At 33.8% G+C, this 27,004-nt stretch overlaps 1 protein-coding gene across 5 annotated transcripts in view; it reads right to left on the bottom strand.

The window, feature by feature from the left end:
- The window catches only part of PPP1R12A (protein phosphatase 1 regulatory subunit 12A), a 129,219-nt gene that overhangs the window by 55,593 nt on the left and 46,622 nt on the right, over positions 1-27,004 (bottom strand). For all 5 annotated transcript variants that reach the window (XM_045519428.2, XM_010958824.3, XM_045519427.2 and 2 more), the window contains exons 3-5: positions 13,071-13,189; positions 4,509-4,668; positions 580-724 (exon numbers count right to left, since the gene is read on the bottom strand). In XM_045519428.2, coding sequence (XP_045375384.2) covers positions 580-724; positions 4,509-4,668; positions 13,071-13,189 — 424 coding nt within the window. The remainder of the gene's footprint in view (positions 1-579; positions 725-4,508; positions 4,669-13,070; positions 13,190-27,004) is intronic.

Raw genomic sequence — 27,004 nt, 5'->3', positions numbered from 1 at the left:
CCCAACTACTGGGTGATATTAAGTAAGTTACCTCTCTAAACTGTTTTCTCATCTGCAAAACTATGAGTCTAGATGCTGAATCTCAATGATCCTATCTGGCATAAAACTTGATGGTTTTTACTATTCTCACCTGTTGTAAGACCCCCCACTATCCAGGTCACTTAAAAAACTACTATAAGCAAGCTAATAAGACTATCAGCTAAAGAGAAAGAGAAACAGACTTCTATATGTGTGCCAACTCATAATAAATATGATGAGAGAAAACATTCACATAGAAATGCAAAATTTTCTTAATTTATGACTTTCTAAGAATACAGTATCAATGGAAACACCCAAATCTACTCTACATGTATGGTAATATGATTACTGAAGGGGTAATGCTTCTTTTCTTTGCAGAACAGGGTCAAATCACCTCATAAGTAGCTGAAAAAGTCATACTTATAAAAATGAATAAATGATTGACAAAACGTTGTTTTGTACAGTTAACAAAACTGAATACAATCATGTAATTTATATTCTTATAACTTTTTTTAGATTAAAACTACATTTCTAAAATAAAAATACATTTAAAAGGCCTACCACTTTGTTGACCATCTCCATATCACACAGATTGTCCACTAAAATTCGACATGCTTCTTCTTTACCCCAATGAGCTGCAGCATGAAGAGGTGTCCAGCCATCATAATCTTTAATATTAACATCATATCCTGCCTGTATTAAAAGTCTAAAGAAATTATAGTGAATTAGATAATTATTAAAATCTAGAGGTGAGTGAATATAATTAACAGCTTTACACCATGCGAGTTAACAAAAATTAACAATATATTTATTTTCATAGTTCAAAATCCCTCCTCCCCTTAATGGATTAACTAGGGCAAAAAAAAAAAAATAATAATTCTCAGAAAACACTAGCACAGAGGATCTTGAGTTACTTCCATAATAATGCATTCAGTTTTAAGTAATTCCTAATGACTGAGCCTTACAGTTTGGCATGACATTGCTTAAATCTTGTTAATATGCTTCTGATTGAAACTTTCACAAGACTGTAATTTTTCAAAACTATTGGATCAATTTGTATGCTAAGCTGATTTTTTTTTTAATTGTAGGGAATGTCTTCAGGAGTCCATATGATACATCATCTCAGGCTGAATGTGTTCTAAAAATACACTGGGATCAAACAAACTTATTTGTAGTATTTTTGTTGCCTTGTAGTTAAGGAACTGTTTCTGAATGCCTTCATGAACCTTTATGATATACCATGGGAAATGTTCATAGGAAAATGACAATCTGACTGTTAGGAACATAACAAAGCAAAACAAATATTCCAAAGGGTCAGATCTACTTTTTTTGCAGCAATAGAAAGCAAATATTCTAATCATCAATAAAGCCAGAAAACAGGAATATATTTTAATACAATGCAAAGAACTGCATAAATATTAGTATTCCCTTCTAACTGTATACTGACATTGACCTTTATTTTATTTACAAATTAAGCTCACAGAGAGCAAAGAAAGGGTCTATAAATTGTATATAGTATAGCCCCACACACAAAGGTGAACACTAAATACTTTGTAACTCAAATCTGGTTGACCTTTACTTTACTTTCCAAGATGTCGACCTTGAGAAGGGCTTCTTTTTACCTATAGGAGGTGTAGTGGTACCTAATATATAACCATTTATTTATGTTTCAAGAATTGATCCCCTATTTCCTAACAATATCCAAAGGAGATGCTTCTAATTCAAGCTCCAAGTGGAACCATCTGAAGAACTTGCTAAAAAAAAAAAATCCTCATCTCCACCTCAGTCCCACTGAATTAATCAGCATACTGGGAAATGCGTCCTATCAATTTGTATTTTTAATAAATCCCCCATGTGATCTCATATCACTGCCTATCACCTGCCTGGAGACCAATATTCAAGAGCCACCAATCAAAAGAACAGGCTGAAGTCCAGAGATTTAAGTTAAAAAAAAAAAAAGGCCAATAACATATACATTACAAGGTACTTTATTAATGGAGACAGAAATAATACTGGATCATAAGGTAATAAAAACATACCCTCATTAGGAAATATGAACTATAATAATGTTAAATATCTTAAGTGATAAAAAATTGTTAAGTACTTGGGGGTCTGTATGGAGAGAAAGGTAGACGTAATTCCACCCTCCCCACAAATCTAAGGCTCTCTATATGCCAGGCCATGCAAGGATACCCAAAAAAATAAGACAGTACTTATTATATTCAAGAAAACTTCTAACAGAGGACAGAAGTCAAGTGAAACAACCAACCCTCAGAGAGGTTCTGTGATGACGATGCAATGGGACTACTGCTGAAAAGCATAAAAATCAACTGAAAGGGGTCGTGTGTATCTGGTGGGGAGGGTGTAAGTGGGGAGAAGGTTATATTTGAAACAGATCTCTTCTATTTATTGTGATTTCATGTTTTCTTTCCTAAGTAATATATTCTCAAGTTTCAAAAATAAAAAAGAATAAGTGGTTATATAAGGAAGTCACTCCCACTGCTGACTTAAGCCAACCACTTTCTCCTCCCCATAGTTACTTCTGGTTAGATCCTTACAGAGAGATTTTATGTATATATAAGCAAATACAATTTAAATTTTTAAAAAATTAGCACAAATGAGGCATACTTCTGTCCTTCATTTGTTTGATACTTAATAATACATCTAGTGCTCTTTCCATATCTATATGTAGTGTTTTAATTGCTAGAGTATTCCAGTGAAAGGATGTATCATAATTTATTCAACGATTTCCTACTCCTATTATAAACAATGCTGCTAGCACATACCTTATTTCCTACGTGACTAAGACTATCTGTAAAAAAAAAAATTCCTAGAGGTAGTGCTGCTAAGCCAAAAACTGTTTCTTTGATAAAATTTGCTTAACAGTCAATTACACTTCCACCAGTAAAGTAAGAGAGTGCCTTTCCTAACCTTGTTGTCAATAGTGTGCAAACATTTTGATCTTTGCCAATATGATAAATGAAAAGTGGTAATTCATTTTAGCTTTATGTGCACTTGTTATGAATGAGATTGAGCATTTTTTTCCCCATAGGCTTAAGAGCCTTGAACCAAGTCAAAGGATCGAAAGAAGTCTCCAAGTTGAAGAGATGGTGAATGAAAGTATCTAGACAGAAACAGGAGGAGGCACAAAGGCATCTGACAGAAATTCAAGTAGTTATACAAAGCTGGGATCATTCATACCTGAAAAGTAATGGTAGCAGCTTAGCTTGAAAGAAGAACCAGTGGCCAGATGACTAATGGTCTTAAGTGCTAAAATGAGGAGTTTAAAATTTAATCCCAATTCCCACTGAGAATCTTAATAAAGGATTTTAAGAGCCTGGACAACTGAATTACAAAGACTATTTTGAAGCAGCCTAGAAATTTATTTTATAGTGCAATCCAATACTCTTAATAAATGTTTATAAAAACAAGAGTTTTAAGAAACAATATTTACCTTTACCATATGCAATATTCCTTGATATTTTCAATTCTTTTTTTTAAAAAATGCTGTTGGCAACTCAGTTCATTCATGACCCGCTAATGGATTCAAAGTTTGAAAAGTTTTTAATTAGAGAGAAACAGATGGGGGACAAGGAAACTAATTAAAAGCTAACTGTACTATTTTAGGAGAAGGCTTAAGTTATTAAAGTGAGTAGGGTTTGAAAGAAGAGGAAACTTGGAATAACTGACACACTTAAACTTATTCACTGTTTTTTGCTGAGGAGAGAGAATAAGAACAGACTGACATTAGAAGGCCAAGTGGAACAAAAGCTACATAAAGGGTGCAGGAGATTTTGCTGAGGGCCAGTCTTACCTGAATTCATACACACGTAACAAAAGTTATGCACTGAATCATGTTTTCATATAGTTGCCAACACCTTTGCATTGCATTTCATAAGTAAAAACCAAAACAGAAATTTAATGTGACACAAGGGAGCCTTGTTCTAAGGACATTTGCCGATCAGTATATAGCCCTATATAGTAGTCTAAGGTGCTTATGCTTTGATATTTAATATTATGCCAACAGCGCTATGAATTCCAGTGTTCATGTACTGAAAACCTAAAAAAATTTTAGATAAACTACATTAAATAAATAGTCAGTAGGAATCAAGTTCTCAGAATTTGATGATATGTTTAAATACAACATTGTTCTCAGTCTCAGTAACCAGAGCTAACCCATGTGGGAACCTCAAAATGACTAATAATTTACTAGGCCAGAAGGTAACATAAAATAGTTGTCTGACACTTAAATTTAATGTATTGGAAAATTGCAATGGAAGACAGTAACAGTAGAATAATCAAAACTTGAGAGTGAAAGAAAGAACTTCAGAAACAAAGCAATAATATTCAAGATAGTTCTCTTTCTCCTGGTAAACAGACATGAATTAACTTTCATAAGCTATTTCAAAATGTTTGCAGGTATCTTAAGGAAAGGAGCAATGAAATGAAGAAATCAAAGCAGAAAAGTTACTGTGAGAAACCATACTTACTTTAAAACTTCTGTATAGCCTTTAGCAGCTGCAACGTGGAGTGCTGTACCTCCAGATTTCGCATGCCGGACATCATTTATATGACCACTGTTTAGCCACTGTCTTGCATCTCTAAGCATTATCCGTTCTTCTTCCTTTCGAGCTGCTTCTATATCGACCCCTGATAAAATAAAAATAATTGTTTTAATTTTTTTCTCTATAGAAAGTGTTTTTGTTTGGAAATAAAACTACCCCAAACATTTCAAGTTTAAATGAAAGTTAAAAGCAAAATTTTATTTTTGAAAAATCGGCTGCTTGGAACAAGCTGCTTAAATAAAGAACTGTGGGAATACTGTAGGTATTTTACTAGCATTCTCTGACTATTTAATTTTTGTCCCACAATAAATATTATTTTGGCTTTCTTTTTACCTTTTTTCTTATTCTGTTTTTAAAAATTTGAATATTTCCCAAGGTATATTATCATTTAGTCTAAAAAAAAAAAGTTTGCTTCTTTTTTTAAAAAAACAATCATATGTAGTTAAGTCTCAAATTTCTATCCATTGCATTCACCAGTTCTCTGAACTTTAACCTAGAAGGTACAAATATTTATTGAACACTTCAACTTGGAGGTTCTGTCTTCATCTAAAATGTTACAGACCTTACTTAAAACAGATCATTTTTCTACCAAAGCTTCTTTCCTTTTCCAACACAGTACACTGTTCATACCATCAGTATCAGTTTTATGATTGTTATGTAGATGTTTATTCATTTAAAAGCATTAAGCACTGTGCTAGGTTGAGGTGGTAAGAGTGGGGAGAATTCAAAAAGAAACAGGGCGTTCAAGGAGCTCAACATCCTGAGAAAAAAATTAAAACAAAAAATAATCCTGAAATTCCTGAGTGATCTCCTGTTATCTTACAGCTTCAATTGCTGGCTATTTAATAATAGCACACAGCACAATGCATTTACAATCTGTCTTACTCCAGAAGACAATGAGTTTACTAAAAAGATCAAGACTTTTTTTTTATCTTGTATCCCCATCACCTGGATGAGTACCTGATACAAAGTAAAACAGATCACTAAATGTTTACTAAATAAATGATGAATGCATAAATGAGTAAAAAATAATTGTACACATAGTACAACTCCTGAGCTAAGATCTCTCTTGCAATTCATATCCACATATCCAACTGTCTGGTCAGAATTTTTCATTCATTCACTCATTCACTCATTCATTCATTCAATATGTACTGAGTGTCTACTCCATGTCAGGTACTTTATTAGGTGCTATGCATATAGAAGTGAACTTATTATATGGCAGAAGATGGTACATCTGTGAAGGAAAAAAAGCAGGGTAAAGGTACAGAGGGTAATGAGAAAGAATTTACATAGGCTGGTAAAGAACAGTCTCTGATAAGGTGACATTACAGCAAAAAATAAATGGACAAGCATACCACACATAATCTTGGAGAATACTCCAGAGGGAAGTACCAAAGATCTTTCTAGACTTACAATGGAGTTTCATTCCAACAAATCCACTGCAAGTTAAAAATATCCTAGATCAGAACTGCATATAATACACTGAATCTATGCAACATCATAATGTAGCCTAGCCTAATTTAAAGATGCTCAGAATACTTATATTAGCCTAAAGTTGGGCAAAATCACCTAATACAAAGCCTATTTTATAATAACATGCTGAATATCTCATGTAATTTATTAAATACTGTACTGAAAGTGAAAAGCAGAATGGTTGTATGAGTACAGAATAGATGTTTAAGTGTATCAGTTCAGTTGTTAACCCCTCAATCATGTGACTAGGAGCTGCTGCTCGATGTTGCCGACCAGCATCACTAGAGAGTATTGTGTTGCATATCATTAGCCCAGAAAAAGACTAAAATTCACAATCTGAAGTACGGTTTCTACTGACTTCATACTGCTTTCATGTCATCATAAAGTTGAAAAATCATAAGTTGAACCACTGTAAATCAGGGACTGTCTGTGGTAAGAGGTAGAAGCCTGCTTGGAATGCTCTGTTTAGAAGACTGGGATGACTACAGAGCAGTGAGGACAATGAGCAGAGTGACACCACCTGACAATTTAAGAGGATCACTTAAACTGACAAATTAAGAGTAGAAACTGAGGTATCAACTGGGAGGCCATTACAGTAACTCAGGCAAGAGATGACAGTAACTTGAACCAGGTTAGTAGGAGTAAAGGTAGTAGAGAGGCTCAATTCTGGATTCTTCAAGGCACACCAACAGAATCTGCTGTTGGTTTGGACGTCAGAAGTCAAGGATGACTCAAAGGTTTTTAGCCTGAGCAATTGGAATAATTAAAATTTCAGTTTCAGAAATGTAAAGTTTGAGATGCACTAACAGACATCTAATTGGAGATATCAAGTAGTCAGTTGGATATCTGAGCCTGGAGAACAGAGAAGAGATCAAAACTAGGGAAGTAATATAATATAATAATAAAATAATACACCATGGTCACCTCAAACTCAATGCTAAAATAGTAACTCAATTTTCCCTAGCCAATCTGCTTGCTACCCATCTTTTATTTCCTATATTATGTACCACTACTCACTTAGCAACCTGGAAGTGATCCCCGGTCCCCATCCAATTAGTTATCAAGATTTTGAGTTGCCATCTCCTAGACTGTCTTCCTGATGGTGCCTTATCACCATCTTAGTTCATGTCTTATGTCTCACATTCTGACTGGCCCTAACTCATTCTCCTCAGTCCCTTCTGAGTCACTCCCCGCATCACTGCCGGACTGGTTTTTCTGTGTCAAAATACAATCAACTCTCTTTTCTACGTAAGTTTGTCAATGATCACTCACCTCCTATCAGACAAAGCTCAAGCTCTTTAGTGTAGTAGACAAAGCCTTTTATGATTTGGTCTCAATGCATTTTTAATCTCTAATCTTCCTCCTCTATCATCACCCAGTGTTCTAACCATCTAGATCTTCACATAGGTCAAGTACAACATGTGTCTGTGCTGGTGTGCAAGCTATTATCCTCTACCTGGATTACAGCCTTATCTTGCCTGCTTAGCAAACTACCATTTTTTCAAGACATAACTAAACTGGTTCAATTTAAGCTCAACCTCAAAAACGTAGGCCATAACTGAAAGGTATTTTTAAAATCCCAGGATTACATAAGTACAGGTAAAGTCATCTTCAAACTAGAGATCTTATTACCACATCTGAAAGAAACTCACATAAGATTTTCCAAATAGACTATAAAAACAATCAATTATATACCCTATATATGTAATTAACAAAACATATCATAATCCTTGTTTACGAAGTATCACCATTTCTATAATAAAGCATTTTACATATATATAAATTTCCTATCAAAGGATAATCAGCAATCTTAAGATGCTTTCTATTGTTATTCATAAAAGAAATTATAAAGCTGTCACAGTAATACATTAAGAATATTCTACTAAATGACTTCTCAGATGAATTTATTTTATTTTCTTATGCTTTTTTTTTACTGTCTTTTAAAACATGAACCTCTTTATTATCAATCCCTTTGTCTTTACTATCTTAAACATTCTGACTTTTATTGTCTTTTATTATTTTGAATTTCCTCTGGACTTGAAATAAAAAAGATACCTACTTCTTACTTCGTCTAATTTCATGTTATCTTTATCTAATTACAAAGCAATTACCCTCTTTTGCCACCAAGTTGTGCTTTTATATGAATTATATATAAAAACAAAACAACTCAGGTTTAAAATTGAAGTATTATAGGAAGGGAAACTTCTAATGTTTAAGAAAATCCAGTTAGGGAAAAAAAACAACATTCTTCTCTTGTTCTTAATATTTAAAAAAAAATACCACTGATCAGACCCTGCTTATTAGTTCATTAAAAAATGTTTTAACCTCATTGTACTGTATGTTACAATACTTGTTTCCTAATTCCAGTGCTTTAACTAGGCTTGTAACCATGAGAAAGGCATAACTTATTTAAACATCAATATAACAGGTTAAGAATATAGGCCTGAACCTAGACTGTTGTGTTTCAATCCCTGATTTGCCACTTGCTAGTTCTATTATCTTGGGCAAGACACTTAATTTATGCTAATAGTGTTTCTTTATTTGTAAGATAGGGGTAATGAAAGTCCTTACCGGCAATTCTGTTGTGAGGATTAATTTAATTAATATACATGAAGTGCTTAGGTCAGGAGTAAAGCACCAAAGTGTTATCACTAAGCAGTTCTAAAAGTCTTCATGATTCTGCTTCTCTTTTCTTGCTTTATATTCTGATAGAAGAAGATTTCATAATGCAACAAGATTTTTAACTCATCCTTAATCCACCTACTATAACTGCAAGGTTTTTAAACAATGAAATTAACAGATATTGAAACTATATCGGGTATGATATAATAAAGTGATTAGACTATTTAAACTGTCACTGCTATTGAAAAACAGCAAAAGTTAGCTTGAAATGCAGCCAATTCTCTTAGGTAAGAAAAAGTAAAATCAAATTGAAATTTGGTTACCTAAAAGACATAAAAATTTACTTGTGTCCCAAGCTAAAAAAAGAAAATTACATTAAAACATAAATTAAAAATACTTTCAGCTACTATTCAATCATTACTACTCTCAGGGGCAATTTACTTAAGCATAACTAGTTGTTAACCAAATATATCAAAAAAAGAAATAAGAGCCAAAAGAATGATTAAATTTTTTTAAAATAGTAAATAAAAACTTTCATACCAGGATAAAGAATTTGAGAAATCTTATCACCACTAGAGATACATTTAGGGTGCTCCTTTTATGATTATTAACATCTGTTAGAGATGTCCTTATCTTTTGTTTCTCTGGAATAAAGTTATGCTATATAAATTCATGTATTTCCATTATATGAATAAAGTGAACATTGTGAAATACTTTCTAGAAGACATTCTTAATAAAATACAATATGGTACAGTAATGAAGAGTGTGGGCTCAAGGTATCTGTTAAGCTGTTTGGGAATGAACTACAGCACCATGTTCTACCTGCATGACCTTGGGCAAATGACTGAGCCTCAATTTCTCATCTGTAAAATGTGGTAATAGTAGCATTAACCTCTTAGAATTGCTGTGAGGATGAAATGAGATAATGCATGTAAAGCCTTTTGCTCAATGTCTGGCATGAAATCAGCATTTAATAAGAGTCAGCTACTATTTTTAGTATTAGCTCTCCACTTTTCAGTTTCAGGGCCATCTTATATACTATTTCCCAGAATTCTCTCTCATCTATTATTCTCCCTGAGAATAATACATCTACATTTTTCATCCTGACATCTCTTAAGTTCCAACAGCGCACTAAACACTATCATCTAGGTGTGCTTTACCGCCACAAACTCAGTATATCCCCAAACAAATTCATGCACTCTCTAAATCTGCTTTCCTGCTTTGACCCCCATTTTCCCAATCATCATCTCTTAAACTCGAAACTTTAGGAGGCAAGTTAGCCAGCCTTAATTCTTCCTTCATCTCCATGTTCAATTCTTCATCAAACTGTTTTAATTTTACCTTAATATTTTCTCAAAACAACCCTGGCTCTTTCCACCTCAAACGTAATCATTTTGGCCCTTATCATCTTTCACCTGGAGTAATGGAAGAGCCTTCTTCAAGGAAGATAACGTGTTGTTATGTCCCATTCTAATTCATTTTCCAGATAACCGTCAACTTTATTACTAAAAACCAAATCCAATCAGGTAAATTTCCTGCTTGGGGATTTTTGTTGCATCTGGCTATGCCTACAAAATAGACGTCTACCATCTGGTTCCAGCCTAATCTTTTCAGGCCTCAACCTTTCTGACCAATTCCATTCTGACTTTCTGATGAATTCTCGATTGTCTGTGTCTCCAATTCCTTTTCCTTGCACGTGTTGATACCCCTGCCTGACATACTTTTTCTGTCCACCACCTCCCCTCTCTGCCAAGCAAACTCCCTCTCAAATGTCATCACTCTCAAACCCTTCCTGACTATTGCAAGCAGTTAGTCATAGCCTTTTCTGTTCTCCCACTTCATTCTGTTCTTATCTATATTTTAGCACATAGCATCCTGCATTGTGAAGCTCTCTTTATATATCTGCCACTTCTACTACACTGTGACATCTTTAAGAACAAAGATTGTCTTACTCTTTAAAAAAATTTTTAATACCCAGCACTCAGAACACATGCTAGCACATTAATCAATACTGAATGAATCACTAAAACTAAAATCAGCCTTGCTAACAGTTTCCTTTATAAATAAGGAAACCAAAGGCAAGAAGTTTTCAGTACATCTCCATGCCTCTTCTAACTCATAATAATTGCTAACTAATATTAAACAATATAAAAAGATATATTTTTAACCACTGTTCAAAATGAAATTGTTAGCTATCTATCTGGGCACTCATCAGAGAAAGATGGGCCGACAGTGTAGTCTTTTCTAGGTTGTGATACTTTATATCCACTCTTCTAATCTTGAAGATGCCATTACTCCAAAACCACCTGTGTGGAACATAGCTTTTAAAAGCTCTTCTGTGTATTTATCCAACCTCCAGTTTATGACTACTTTTCTGATATGTGCCCTGTTTCTCCCAGGCTCCAGGTATCTTCAGCCTCTTGTTACAATGCCTCAATTCTATTTAGGCATTAAATATTTTCTCAATTTTAGTGCCTAAGATTTTTTTTTTTTAAACTGGGTAGTCATGAATTTTCCTAATCTCAAGGAATAAAAATCTCTTTTCAAGGGTCTGACTTAGCTCCTACTTCTTTGCTTTTATTTCCTGAGCCACACTTCAGCAAAAATCAACCATTTAAACCAGTATTCCATACCTTCCCTTTATCTTTTAACCTTAGTAAAACAAAGTTCTCCTCTCATAATACTCATTTAATCATTGCCTAGACATAACACAGCAGAAATCACACACAGTAATTCATTTGTATGTATTTTTAAATTTTTAAAATTAAAGTAAAATACATGTAACATAAAATTTATAATCTTAATAACCATTTTGAAGTATACAGTTCAGTAGTGTTAAGTAAACTTACATTGTTGTACAATCTCCAGAACTATTTTCATCTTGCACGACTGAAATGTTATACTAATTAAACAACAAATCCCCATTCCCACCTCCTCCCAGCTCCTAACAACCACCACTCCACTTTCTCTATGGTTTTGACCACTTGAGGTACCTCATATAAGTGGAATCATATAGTACTTTGTCTTTTGTGACTGGCTTATTCTCACACAGCATGATGTCCTTAAGGTTCATTCAAGCTGTAGCATGTGTCAGAATTTTCTTCTTAATGCTGAACACTGTAAGTATGTATCACTTTTTGTTTATTCATTCATACACTGATGGACATTTAGTTTTCTTCTATCTTTTGATTATTATGAATAATGCTGTTATAAACATGGGTGTACAAAAATCTCTTTGAAACCTTCCTTTTAATTCTTTGGGTATATGCCCAGAAGAGGAATTGCTGGATTATACAGCTTTATCTATATATTTATCAAGACATAAATTTGGGAGATGTCAATTTATAGAAGAGGAGTGATTACTTATGGGTAGAATTTCTTTTAGGAGTGATGAGTGTTCTAAAACTGACTGTAATGTAATGGTTGAACAACTCTCCAAATTTACTAAAAACCACTGAATTGTATACTGTAAATAATGCATAAATTATATATCAATAGAATAACACTCCAGCTTGTACCTCTCTCTACTCACATATTCAATTGCTTGGATATCTACCAGGCAAAACAAGCTTATAACGTCTAAAAAATGAACCCTTGAACTTTCCTTACAAAATGTACTTTCCCCATAATAGCCACATCTCCCTTAGAAACTTCACCCATCCAGCTGCTCAGACCAAAAATCTCAGAATCTTCCCTGCCTTCCTCTTTCTTATATAACCTACATTTAATCAAGAAATAATCTCCCTGGCCAAACTTTCAAAATGTATCTAAAATCCAACCTTTTCTCAATACTTTGTCTACTACCACCCTACTTCTCTGCCCTTCCCTTCCTACTATCTATTCCCAGCACAAAAGTGACAGAGATCCTTTCTAAAGTAAGTCAGATCATGTCACTCCTTTACTGCAATCCTTCCATGGGCTCCTAATTCACTCAGATTAAAAGCTAAAATCCTTCCAATGGCCCAAGAGGACTTGTGTGATACGGTGCACTGCTATTTCTGTGACCTCAACTCCTTCCAGCCTCTTCCTTGTTCTGCCTGCTTCAGTCACACTAGTCACTCTGCTCCCTCTTTATGTTCTTTCCACAGATTGACGTGACTCATTCCATCACCTAACTCAGATCTTAACTTAAATACCAACTTATCTGTGAGGTCTTTCTTGACCGCTCTATTTAAATTTGCAATGTGTCTCATTCATCCTTGTATTATTTCCTGTCCTCTTTGCCTGTTTCATTTCTCTCCAAAGCTTTTAATACCAAATAATTTTATACCTGATCCTACCACTTATGACACTTCCTTCAATTTAAAAAATATTTACTGAAAGTCAAGTATCATATTCTTTCCTAAACAGTTTTAAACATGTTTTCCATTTAGGCTGATGTACATTTACCTTGCCGATTAACTTCATTCTGAAGTAGCTCTTCCATTGCCTCCTCCTCAGCAATATCTAAAGGCGTGTCTCCTTCACTGTTGACAGCTCCTACATGGGCTCCCTGACCAATCAAAAACCTGTAAAATCAAAGGGAAGACAGTTAAGTAATAACAGTCTCACTGAAATAAGACTAAATGCATAGCTAATGAGGATGACAGCAATAAAAACAAAAATAGCATAGGTATTATTTAAGTTTTAAGAAACTACTATAATTTTCTTTTTTAAAATTTGTATTTCCTAATTTTCTACAATGTACACACATTAACACAAAAAATGATTTTAAAATAGTAATTAGAAAGTCTTTCATAGGATCATTTCAGACTGTCTCCATTAAGATTTTTCATTATCTCCACATTGACTGGTTTCCTAACTGATCTCCATGCTCCCAGTCTCATACCATAAACAACAGTTCCTAAGCTGGGGTCCATGGACAAAATTTAGAAGGTCATTCAGCTGATGCAAATATCTTAAAATACTGTTTATGCTCATCACTGGTTTGAAATTAAAGTAATTACAGACCAAATACTAGGTCTTTTTATTCAATGCGTTACTGAAGAAGCACATATATACTTCGTACTCAGTATTTTATTTCACATATCCAAAACATAATACTAAAAAAGTAGCCACAGGTTTCACCAAACCTTCCAAAGGGATTCAGACACAAAATGGTTATGAATCTCTTTCACTGTGTCAACTGCACATCTCCCAGAATCATTTCTTTAATGTGACTAAAGTCAATTTCCAACTTAAATCTTTGAATGGTTGTACCATGCCAGGAAAAAACATATATGGCCCTTAATAATCTGGTTTTGTCTTTTTTTTCAGCCTCATTCCTTTTTCTTCCTGTATCATACTTTAGACTTCCACAATTTGGAACTGTTTGTAGTTTCAGATTAAATCATGTTGTTTTGGCATCACTGATTTTACTTTTTTATATGTAAAGAATGGGCCTCTTTTTTTTTTTTTTTAATGTCCCTAACCAACTTAACTCTTTTTTGTAGTTTTTTTTACAGGCTACATTAAAATAATCTCATTATAAAAATAGTAGGGGGAAAAATCTACAGTTTAAAAAAAAAAAAAGAAGGAAAAAGAAAAGACTTTCCCACCCTATACCTCTCCTTCTACGTTCATGTTCCCTCCCCAGAGATGAACACTATCAGCAGCATGGCAAATATCTTTCTCAGGGTGTATATAAACAAAGTCACTTTCGAAGTTCTTTTCATAAAACAAAAATTAATGGGATTATTTTAAATACACTGGAATGCAACACTTCCTTCTAATAGCTGAAAAATATTCCACAATATGGCTGGATCATACTTTTATTTAATCTCATCCTCCTAATGGATGTGTTCTTAAATGGATACTTGACATGATCAATCTTTAAAATTTTTTTCAACATGATGGAAATGCACATTATCATTGTTCCAATTTGTTATTTTCTGATTACATATGAGGTTGAAAATATCTGGGTATGTTTACTGGCATTTGTATTTTCTCCTTTTGTGAATTTTTTTTTTTTTACACCTTTTGATTTTATTTCTCATGTGCTCATTAATTCAACAAATACTTATGGGGTGTTGTTACAGACTAAATAATTCTGTGTTCCCCCAAAATTCATGTTGAAACCCCAACCACCAATGTGATTGTATTAGGAGGTAGGACTTTGGGAGATAATTAAGTTTAGATGAGATCCCATGATGGGGTTAATGTTTTTAAAGAGGAAGAGACTAGATGTCACTGTCTGCACAGAGGACACATCAAGATGGCAGCTATCTGCAGGTCAGAAAAAGGGCTCTCATCAGACACAGAATTGGCTGGCACCTTGATCTTGGACTCTAGTCTCCAGACTGTGAGAAACAAAAGCCTGTTGTTTAAGCCACCCAGTCTATGGCATTTTCTTAGCAGCCACAGTTGACTAAGACAGGTGTCTACTATGTATCTAGCACTATGTTACATGCCAGGAATACAACTGCAGGCAAAAATAAAGGTAGATCTTCCCCTCAAAGAGCTTATAGTCTAGAAAGAGAGCTAGATTAATTATCTAAAATAAGTGTAAAACTTTGATGTCTATGACAGAGATTTATGTCTAAAAGTGAATTAACAGGATAATTTGACTTAGTAAGGTCAGGCGAGATTCTCTGAGAATATATAGGTACTAATTAACAAGATAATCAAAGGACAGTGTTCCAGGAAAGAGAGAACAAAAGGCATCAAAATGCTGTGACAGGGACGTGTGTATGGCTAGATAGTGGCCTAGTTAATCTTCCTGAAAGTAACTGAAAGAACTAATCAATCTCTACATAATTTCTGTCATACACACACCCAAACCCCAAAGTCAGTGAGTGTTTATTTTATAAGATGCTTATAATAATCAGGTATGTGTTCAAAAAGATCACTCTGCATATAGCATGGAAAATAAATTAGAAAGGAGAAAGAATTAAAATAGGCACACCAGTTCATGAGGTAGTGCTCAGTAGAGAAAAATTATGTTGCAAAGCTCGATTTTGTTGGAGGAAATGGATGAATTCTAGAGATATCTAGGAGATACTAGAGATCAGCTGGATACGAGAAGTGAAAGACAGGTAGGTATCTATGATAAATTGAAGTTCTTCTCTTGTATGCTGTGACAGATGGATGGTGGTACTAATTAATGATATTCAGAAAACTAAGTTATTCCCTACATCTGACTAATAGATGTGTGTCAAATATTTTTTCCATATTGTCACTGCATTAAAAAAAAACTATTCTTACAGTATTTTGTATTTTACTGAAGTTTAAAGGTTGTATGAAGTCAGATGTGTCAATCTTTTGCTTTAAGAAGGACTTTACCAACTAGCTATCTATATCTACATGGAGGTGTAACTTTTACAAAACACATACAAAGAAAGAAAAAGAGAAGAAGGAAAGAATATACACTATAAAGTTAACAGTGCTGATCTCTAAGATGTCCCATTAGAAGAGATTTATATTAGTTGGGTTTTTTTTTTTTTGGTGGGGCGGAGAAATTTTTTATCATCTTAGTTTTCTGCAGCAAGTGTATTTTGTATATGTTTAATAGACTACAAAAATGGTTACCATACCCTTTTGTAGCCTGGTATTTTTACACTTTATGTTGCAAACATTTCTCCTCATACAAAGTAATGTTTCATTTTTATGATCTCCCAGGGATTTCTACAAACAGATGACATACTTGAAGCAACATTTTTTGTTTCAGTTTTTTTTAACTAATATAAAATTAATCAAGAACATTTATATACTACAAGTAAATAAATTTGGAGCCAAAAAAAAAAAAAAAAGGTAGTGGATTAAGAAACTGTTCTATGCTCCAGAAGAATATGTAGTTATTCTGCTAGGCAAAATCCGTATCAAACAATTAGAAATATTTACATAAATCCACTTCTATTTTGGTTAGGTATTAGAAACCAAGGGACTTATGGGATGGACATAAAGACAGAATAAAAGGAAGACCTCAAAGTGGCTGCAATGCTTACAGCAGAGGGAAGCAGAGTCCCAAGGAAATACAGGTCAAAGTCAAATACAGACAATCCAAAACTTATATAAACAGGAAGGATGTTAAGAGAAACTAACAAGAAGAGTAAGGTTCTGAAAACTGCTGGCAGGAAGCAGGGACTGGAGCAATCCCTGGGCCAAAAGTTTAGGTATAAATATGTACATATACAATTCACAAACCTCTTCAACACTCCAGAATTATTATCTATAAACATAAAATTTTTAAACGGATATACTAATAAATAAATAAATATAATCCCACGGCATTAACCCTTACTTACCACGAATAATCTCTAAAAGCCATTCAAAGACTGCTTGGGTGAAAACAAGCATAAACATTTGAATTCTGCAGACTTTGACTTTGATTCCCACCTATGCTTTTTGGCAGCTATGTGCTATTTATTAACTTAAAATAATCGAAACCAAACTTCTAGATAACTTAGAGAGCTGTAGGAGGTTTAAATGTGTTGTCTAAAAATAAAATTAAAATTCTGTCTGTTACCAGATCATGCAAGATAATTACATTTAGAAAGTAATGTTTAAGATAATGTGAAAAAAAATACAGGCTATCTGGAATACCTGAAATTCACTTGAGATACTGAAAACAGATGGCTAGATTTCCTTCAGAACTCAAAAAAAAAAGCTGGGGTATTATTATAAGCAGCTCATGGGACTGCTAATTAGGAAAAATATACTGTATTTATTTTAAGATTTCTTGGAAAGAAGAACAAAGATTTCATACTGGAGTCCCAAACTGAAAGCATATTAGGCTGTTTCTCAGATGGGCAACTTTTTTTTGGGGGGGGGGGATTTCTTAATTGCTTAACAATGGTTAATGATTTCCTCAAGCAATACAAAGGAGATGCCACCTAGTGAATGATGGAATTCATTATAAATTATAGAAGTGAAAATAGTAAACTTCTAGGTTTACTGAAGTAAATCTAACAGCTGAGTCAATAAATCATTATGAATAATTAATAAACCTCAAAATCAAGACATGATCCAAATGGATTTTTACAAAATTATTTGCCTATTTGCTAATTTAAAAATATAATGAAAGGTATAAAGTTGTTAACCTAGTTACTGGTTGCAACCTGGATGTGGTATATTAGATGAGCGGGCAGGATTCCATCTGGGTTAGAATGATTCAATGTTAACTGAATTTGGAAGACAAATTTTGACAGTCTCTAGTAATTATCTTGGATTCTAAGTTTTGTCAAAAACCAAACCATAGAAGAGATTGTTTGAGAAAGGGAAATAGTTCACTTTAAAATTCTGACTTTTTAAACCAAAACTTTAAGTTAGAAGCTGATGAGAACATAGTGATCAAAGAGGACAAGGGTAAATTTCATCATCAAGGGTTAATATATTTAGTGTCCAAATTTCATGTATAACATTTTCTTATTTACTGTAGAAAACTAGTATCAAGAAGTCATTTTAACCAATAAATGAATTTTTAAAAATTGAAAAGTTAGTGAAGCCTTAAAAAAAGTTGTGTCACATCGATTAACCTCAAAGCCATTACGGTAAGCAAAATAAGTCAGTCACAAAAGGCCAAATGCTGTATAATTCCTCTCATGTAAAGCATCTAAAGTTGTCGAAATCATAAAAATAGAAAATAGAAATGTGGTTACCGAGGGCTGGGGAAAACGGGAAAGGGAAACTAACGTTTACTAGGTATTGTTCTAGTGCAAGATGAAAAATTCTAGACATCTGCTGCAAAACAATATGAATATTCTTAACCCTATTAAACTGTACACTTAAAAGTGGTTAAGATGGTAAACTTAATATTCTGTTTAATATTAAATACAATAAAAATAAAAAATCACTAAGTCAGAATACTACTGAAATGGTTGTTTCCTGAAAATCCAGATGAATTATTCAAAGCCATCCAATGAGACAAATTATAAAAACTAAGCTACCTGAACTTTTCAAAGATGAGTAAGTAGAATATCATACTATTCACTTCAAAAATAAATGCTATTTTCTTTTGGAAGCCTCTGAACAAAAATCATAAAATAAGTGTAAATAGTCTAATGCATTTTCAGTGGGAATGCACTTTGCTATTTCATTTTTGAAGTTCTATGGTACAATAAAAAAAAAAATTGTTGAAAATAGCTGGAACAGTAAGAATCCAAACAACAGTTCTGACCTGGGACCTTGGAAAGTTTTCATAAAAATAAGTTCTTTCCTTAAGCACTTGACAAATGCTGTGCCTCTTCCTTCTGGCCTCCATGGTTTCTAATGAGAAATCTGCTTTAATTCAATCTCTCCCACCCCCCACCTCAATGTTACAGTTTCTTTCTCATTGCTTCAAGATTTGTAATTTTGTCTTAAGTTTTCGGAACTGCTTTGGTTTATCCTGTTTGGAATTTGCTAAACTTCTTGAACCTGTAGGTCTTTATCTTTTGCCAACTTTAAGTAAATCTTAAGCTACCATTTATTATTTTGTTAAATACTTTTCAAGCCATGCCCTCTCCTCTTCTTCTGGGACTCCAATGGCATAAATATTAGCTTTATGGTATAGTCCCACAGGCTCCTGAGGCTCTGTTCATTTTATTTTAGTCTATTTTCTCTCTCTTGCTCAGATTTGGTAATCTATATTGCTCTATTTTTCAGTTCACTAATTCTTTCTTCTATCCCCTCCATTCTGCTGTTGAGCCTATCTGTTATTTATTTTGGTTACTGGATTTTTCAGTTCTAAAATTTCTATTTGGTTCTTCTTTATATCTCCTATTTCTTTGCAGACTTTTTTTTTTTAGTTGAGACTTTTTTTCATTTGTTTCAGTTACCACTACTGTAACTGCTTACTGCAGCATTTTTGTAACTGCTCTAAAATCTTTGTCAGATAATATTAATATTAATATTTGTTACCTCAATGTCGGCCTCCATTGATTGTCTTTTTCATTCTTGATCTTACCGGGGTTACATGAGGACAGATAATGACAATCACGTCCTGGCCAAAATCCATTAAGACATCAATGATTGTAAGATTAACTGACTAGAAGATTTCGGCAATATTAAAATGTGGGGAAAATGTACATCTTAGAATTATTACACGAGTAGGATTTTTGCCTCTGGGAACTGGGAGTTGTAGTAAGACAGTAGCGCATGCAATTGATTTTAATAAACATATATGTGTTTTCAGAAGTTAATGAATGATAAAGAAAGCAACATCAAAACTTGCAGAATTCTATAATAGCAGCTTAGAAGAAAATCCCAAAGGCAATAATAGAACATTCTTAAGTCATGTTGCATTCAAGACACTACAGCTGCATAGAGAGTGACATTGTGTGTGTGGGGCGGTAGAACCCCAAGGTGATTAAAAACAAAAAACCACACACTGTATCATAATTTGATTTTTTCTAACTTTTTAAATTGGTACATAAAATAATGATACTGTGTTACAACAATGGCTTTTCAGATTTGATGAAATCTAGTATATACATTATAAACATACACAAAATACCCCTGGCTTCCTACTGCACCTTTTCAATGGGCATCCATCTCAAACTAGGCCTATTTACATCCACATTCCACTACTCTCTCCTCTGCTTCCCTCAGTCTGGCTCTTTAGATCCCTTAGTAAGTTTAATGGCATCATTTCCCCAATTACAAAGGCTAGAAATGGAGGCAGAATGGTGTGGTGTCCTAAGTGCAGATTTGAAGAGTCAAGACTGTCTAGGTTCAAATCCTAGCTCTGCCACTTACTGTGTGTGATTTCTCTCTCTGACTCAGTTTCCTTATCTATAAAATAAAAATTGTAATACAGAACAACTATCATTCATCCAAACTCAAATTTCAAAAATTTTCTTATTTTAGAAGATAATGTTGTAGACTATGGGGTCTGAGGCAGTACTCCATAACCAAACACATTAATATCTTTGGAAAAAATAAATTTACAAAAGACTATCAATAGCTCATATCAATTCAAGTCATGGTTTGCTGTCATATGAGCCTACACCAAACCTACATTTTATTTTGTCATTTTTCAGAGTTTTGAGGGTTTGGAGTTGTGCAAACGGGCATGTGGGGTGGTAGGTAACAGCAACATATTTTCATGTAACTGGTAGGATGACTGAAATTATGTATAGTTAAAGAACTTAGACTGGTGACTAGCACACAGTAAGCACTCAATAAATGTTAGCTATTATCAGCATTATCACCAATTCTGGTATTTCCCCCTACCATACTACCTAGATTCAGTGAATCACAAGTCTTATCAATTTCATTTTCCAAATTTCTTTCAGACCTGCCTACTTTCAATCTCACTGCCACTGCCCTACCTCTCTTCTCCAAACTCCCTAATCTGTCAAGACTTGTCTTCTTAAAAGTACAGAGTAAGGATCACCATGTCCCTAAAAATGCATCACCACTAAATGTCAAAGTTAGCAAAGCATACAATTCCTCTAGGCTGTAGCCCCAGTTCCCTCTCCCAGTTTTATCAGCTACTTTCTCCATATACCACTAATGAGACTCTCCTCAAAAAAATATGGCTCCAAAGAAGCCCTTTTATCCAATGCAATCAGTACCAGTACTTACTTGGTTAACCAGAAAAGCTGATTAAAATAGGGAATTATAAAACATAATATGTATATGAAAGTAAATAAATGCTAATAAATAAGACATTTATTTCAACATAAAAGACACTGGAGAATCTCTTCAAAGACTTATATCCATGCTACCCTTCTTGCATAAATGATACTCATAATGCATTGTCTAGGATTCTAACGTGTCTTAAAGTGCAGCAAACACTCGAAGTCAACAGAAAAGCAATCTGAGTATATAATTCTTCTAGATTTTTTTTCTTTCAGTCTTTCAGTTGTTGCACCCAAATCTAATTAAACAGCAGTTATATTTTTAGGGCCTTGTCTTTATTGAGTTTTTCCAAAATATTTAACTAAGTTATAGCAACATTTTTCTTTTTTGTACACATTTCCATCAGTTTTGGGCTATCATTAAATAATTATCGACAAGTGGAACACGCATTAACAGCCTAAAACACGCATAACTAACTTTTGTAGGTGTGCAATTCAACTGGTGGAAACAGAAGTGAGTTAGCTTAGAAGTAGCCTATTTGCTGCAATGTTCAGTTTTAACAACTTTATGGGAACCAGTCAGTAAGTTTTAACAAAGAAATGGCAAATGTTAGTTAACAGAGTAGAGTCCAGTTAAAAGAGCTTCACCATGTATTATTTCTCATTCATGAATAACATGACTTTTCTCAGACAGCTCCCAGGGGCAAAAAGCTTGTTCACTGTTTAACATAATAGTTAATGTCACCTCCTCTAGAATCTTTCTCTGACTGGCTAAACAGAATCACTTCTTCCTCAGATGTTCCTTGTACATCTCTTGGTCCATTTATTCTATCTAGTATTAGTTAACTGACTTCACATGTATCTATAAGCTTGAAGATTAGGAGCTGTTGCGGCCATTTTTGTATCTCACAATGCCTACTACTACTATAGGGCACAGCTGTAATATAATAGAAAGACCATCAGAATTTGAGACCAGAGAACAAGGGTCTAGTTCTGGCTGTGAATCAGAAATAACACTTAACACTCCCATAGAGTTGTTAAAAAAAAATGACTAAAAATGTACATGAGAATATTTGTTTGGGGCAAATACATCTCATTATTATTATAGCAAGATATTAAGTATCTCTCAAATAAAATTTGTATTACTTTCATAGGATCCTTGATTTAGTTTCACCTTGTGAGACTTCCAGTCAAAACACATGGTCTGTTTTACACTAACCATGTATCATTCTTAATAAGAAATATGTAAATAAAACTGAAATGCATGGATTTGCCAACTCTTCTTGGGGCTCAAATACCCACATATCAAACTATATATGCAAATGACTACTTCACTCTCCCCTGCTCCTCTCATCTGGTTAGGTCTGCCCTAAGACCAAATGACAAGATAGTTTCCTTCATTAGAGAATCCAGGAGAATCAAGAGTTTAGCTATTTTTCACTATAAGTAGTAACCAAAAATAGTATTATGAATAATAATAACAACTGACTTAACTAGCTTTACTGTATTCTAAATACATGCCACATATTGTGCCAAGTGTCTTATAAACATTATCTAATCTTCACAATAATCTTATGAAGGATGGACAAGTATTAATATTTCCATTTATAGATGAGGAAATAGAGGTTCAGAGAAGTTGGTAATTTGTCTAAAGTTAATAGCAATTAGTTGGCAGACTTATGATTAAAGTAGAATTGTCTGATTCCTGAGCTCGAGCTCAGGAATATTATAACATTTCTCATAGGCGTGGTGGTGTAGTTTATATAGCTCTTAAATTGGCAAGGATTTCTGATTCTTTTACCAAAAATAACAACATTATTGAATTCCAAACAGAGGAATCAGCAGGTGCAGACCATGAAGCAAGATGCCTAGTTTATATAAAAGGCTCAGCAATGGGACCAGTGTGGCTAAAAAAGAGAGAGCCTGGAGAAGAGTGGAGAAAATGACATCAGAGAGGTAAGAGAGGGTCAAATCATAGACTTGCAGGCCACCAGAACTTTGGTTTCTAAATGTTTACGAATCCACTGGGGGTTGAAGGGCTATGAATAAAAATGTGATGTTATCCCACTTGCAATATTTTAAAAGGATCATTCTGGCTGCTGTGCAGAAAATAGATAGGGGGAAGAGGATGGTTATGGTTAGAATGATTCCAACTGCAATAATTTCAGTGAAAAACAACAGTGTCTAGGATCAGGGAGAAATGAAAGAGGCGATGAAATAGTTAGGTACTGGATATATTTTGAAGGGTAAGCCAAAAGAAATTTTGAGGATTCTGCTGGATGTTTATGGAATAAAGGTTATAACAAAAAAGAAAAGCCATGCCATAAATAAGCCACCACAAATATTTAACAGTTATCATAACCCTAAATAGCTGATTCTTTAACGATCAAATGACAAAGCTAATGAAACTTTTCCCATGCTGTAAATAAGACCATGAAAATGCCACTGTCAGTATTTTATAATGATATGAAATCTTCAACAGTAACATCTTCAAACTACTCCAAATATATTCCAAAGAAAAACATATTAAATGTCCTAATTAATCAATATTCCATTCTGTGTATTATGAAATTACATAATACAGGGTTAATTTTCTCTATTAATGAAAGATTTTAATGCAAACACTAAAACTGCTCAAGATAAAAGCGTTCCTTAACTATCCATGGTAGAAGCTTAAAAAATAAATGTAGTGTTGAAATTAAAACACGAAAAAAGATTATAATCACATCAATAACCAAAATGTGAATAAAATAAATCAGCTGTTTCATTATTCACACAAAAATTTTCCATATAAACAAAAATTCCTATGATTTGCCAAGAATAAAAAAGACAATGCCAAGGCTAAAATTATAGTCATTCAAATAAATAACATTCATTGATCAATCAAGAGGGACAAGCTGCATAAATGACGTACGATGATGTACGCACAGTTCAGTACGAAATACCAAACCTAAAGAGAACAACGAGAAGTATCTCTATATTCCACTATATAGTGATCTCAACGACAGACTGAAGTGAAAGAAGAAAACTGGAAAAACATGTGTAGGATATTATTTTTTTTTTTATCTACAGAAGGGGAATAATACATTAAAACACAAACTAGAATAAAATATAAAATTTAAAAATAGTGCCTATAGGAAATAGGGTGGTAGAGCAGGGACTGCCGATAGAAGCTAGTATTTTATGTAAACTATAAAACAAAATTAAACAAAAAGCAAACTCTAAAAAAGAAATAAAATTAAATAATCAACTTAATGGTATATCTAGTTAGTGGCATAATCATACAGAGAAGAACTATTTCAAGTGCCTTCAACACAGACAGTAATGCGATGGTATATTCCAAGTGGGATACCATAAGGACAAAAAGAAATGTCCCCCTTCATCCCTGCCAAAAAACAAAAACAAGTAAAGAACCCCCAAAACTTTAAATTGCTTTCAGTAATCATTACTGTTGGTGGTGGTGTCATAAGGAGTGTAATATATGATGAAGCAAACTAGTAATTACATGTTATTTTAATCCCATAGTTCCTGGCAATGAAATAAGGGAGAAAGGAAATATTGATACAAGATAGAAGAGGTTAAAGAAAACATGTAGTGCTGAATCTGAATTTGAAAGAATGATCAACTTAGCAGCAAAGAGCACTTCAAACAACTATTACAAGGAACAGGGCTCCTCAGAGCAATGGCAATTCCAGACCTAGGGCAGGAGATATAGAAGATGAGTCTGAAACATTTTATAATACTAAAGAGCAAGGAAGTTTTAAAGATCACTTTATGTCCCAAGGTCACAAAAAGCCAACATGAAGAGATTCTTGCTGACCTCAAGCTGGTACAATTTGCTAATTAATAAGGATAATAACCATAATGGACTGAAATACATCATGTGTGTTGAAATGCATGTGTTCCTAAAGTTCCTTAGATCTCAAAAAACCCAATTAGTCCTTTTTGAAGGTAACTAGTAAATCAACTCATTATTTTAACAATCAGTATGTAAAAGTAAAGAATAAAGAATATATCCTGTTTTTCCTACAAAACTTGTACTAGGGGTAATCAAAGAGTAGATATGAGAATGTTTCCTTTACAAAAGAATGAAATGAGAAATTATGACAAAATTTAAATGCTGCCATTATAAAACTCCTATGTTTCCATCTAATTATTACTTCAGTCAGAGGACTTAGTTTTCAACGCTTTGCACATAATAATTTAAATGTGTAATTTAGCTTTAGTTTATGATTAGAGAGCTATAATTAATCAACTGTTATAGATTGAAACAATAAATTTGAATATATAATTTCTTGGGCTCCATAATTATTCCAGTATGTCTAAAAGTCATATTATTCAGTTTTACTTCTAATCCACAGCCCAATGACATCAAACTATGACTTTTAAGGAAGAACACTTTGATTTTGACAGTGAGAATTTTATACTGCCTGTATCAGTTTGCTAGTATTACCATAACAAAACACCATAGACAAAGTGGGCTTAAACAATATAAATTTATTTTCTCATAGTTCTAGAGGCTGGAAGGCAGAGATCAAGGTGTTGGCAGGTTTGGTTTCTTCTGAGGACTCTGTCCTTGGCTTACAGATGGCCGTCCTCTAGCAGTGTTCTCACATTGTCGTTTCTCTTTGTGTACAAGCCCTTTGGTGTTTCTTTTTGTGTCCAAATTTCCTATTTTTAAGACTGGATCAGGGCCCACCAGAAGGGCCTTATTTTAGCTTAATCATCTCTTTAAAGGTTCCATCTATACAGTCACATTCCAAGGTTCTAAGGGTTAGGCCTTCAACTTACGAATTTTGTGGGGACACAATGCAGTGCTTAATACAGCCAATTCAATACACCAAAGGAACAGAATGATGTTAATGAATACATTTCAGTATCTAAAACATCAGTATTTAGTAAAACAATGCATAGGCTGTGCAGTAACATTATACTCCCTAAACTCACTTCATTTATTCTTTGTCTAATCCACTCTGGAGAAGGAACATTATTAAACAATCTCTATTTTAGTTTTCCCTAAGTTTTCTACCTTATTCAAGCAGGGAGATGTTAAAAGTAATTATTTTAATGAAAAGCTGAGATAATTGAGCCAGAGTATGAAGAGCTACCATTCATTCAGTTGGCTTTTACTAGGCTACAGACCAGAGGAGAAACTGTTAAATGTATAAACACTAAACGGCAACCTCACATTCTTTGTTCTACTGTCTCCAATGAAAGTCAGAAATTTAGAACTCACTGTATCCTCATCATCCTGAAATCCTCAGAGTAAACTATCTGTGCTTCACTGTTAGTTTCACCTCTCATTTTAATAGGTCTGAATTAGTACTATTCTGTGCAAAATACAGTTGGTAAAGACACATGTAAACAACTGATATGTTACAAATGATGGTGAATCATCCAGAAACATTAGAAAGGCTTCTGGAAGAAGTAATCCTAATACAAACTGCAGCTTGTATCTGCTGCTGTCTGGTAAGAGCTGGCCAAGTACAGACATGAGGCAAATGAAGCACTATAAGCAAAGACACACTGACACAAACCAGCAGGGAATGCTGGTGAACTAAAAGGAGTCCAGTATTGACAGAGTGAAAATGTGGAAAGCAATATGAGAAATTTGAGTCAGGAAGAAGCCAGATCATTCCTATTTTATAAATAATATGAAGCATGGAGGCTAAGTAGCTTAGCCAAGGACACAGAGCTAGTGAACAGCAGGATCTGCAACAAATTTAACTCCAAATACATCATTTAGCAAAGTGATCCAACTTCTCTAGGTCTTTGATGACTTACAACTGTCGTCTCTATATCATTATTAACAGGGCCTTCTTTTACCCTATGAACTTTCTGATC

This window comes from Camelus bactrianus, chromosome 12 (genome assembly GCF_048773025.1).
Source record: "Camelus bactrianus isolate YW-2024 breed Bactrian camel chromosome 12, ASM4877302v1, whole genome shotgun sequence".
NCBI classification, from domain to species: domain Eukaryota; kingdom Metazoa; phylum Chordata; class Mammalia; order Artiodactyla; family Camelidae; genus Camelus; species Camelus bactrianus.
The sequence above is the reverse complement of the archived record's forward strand: the minus strand, read 5'-3'. Positions and strand labels throughout refer to the sequence as shown.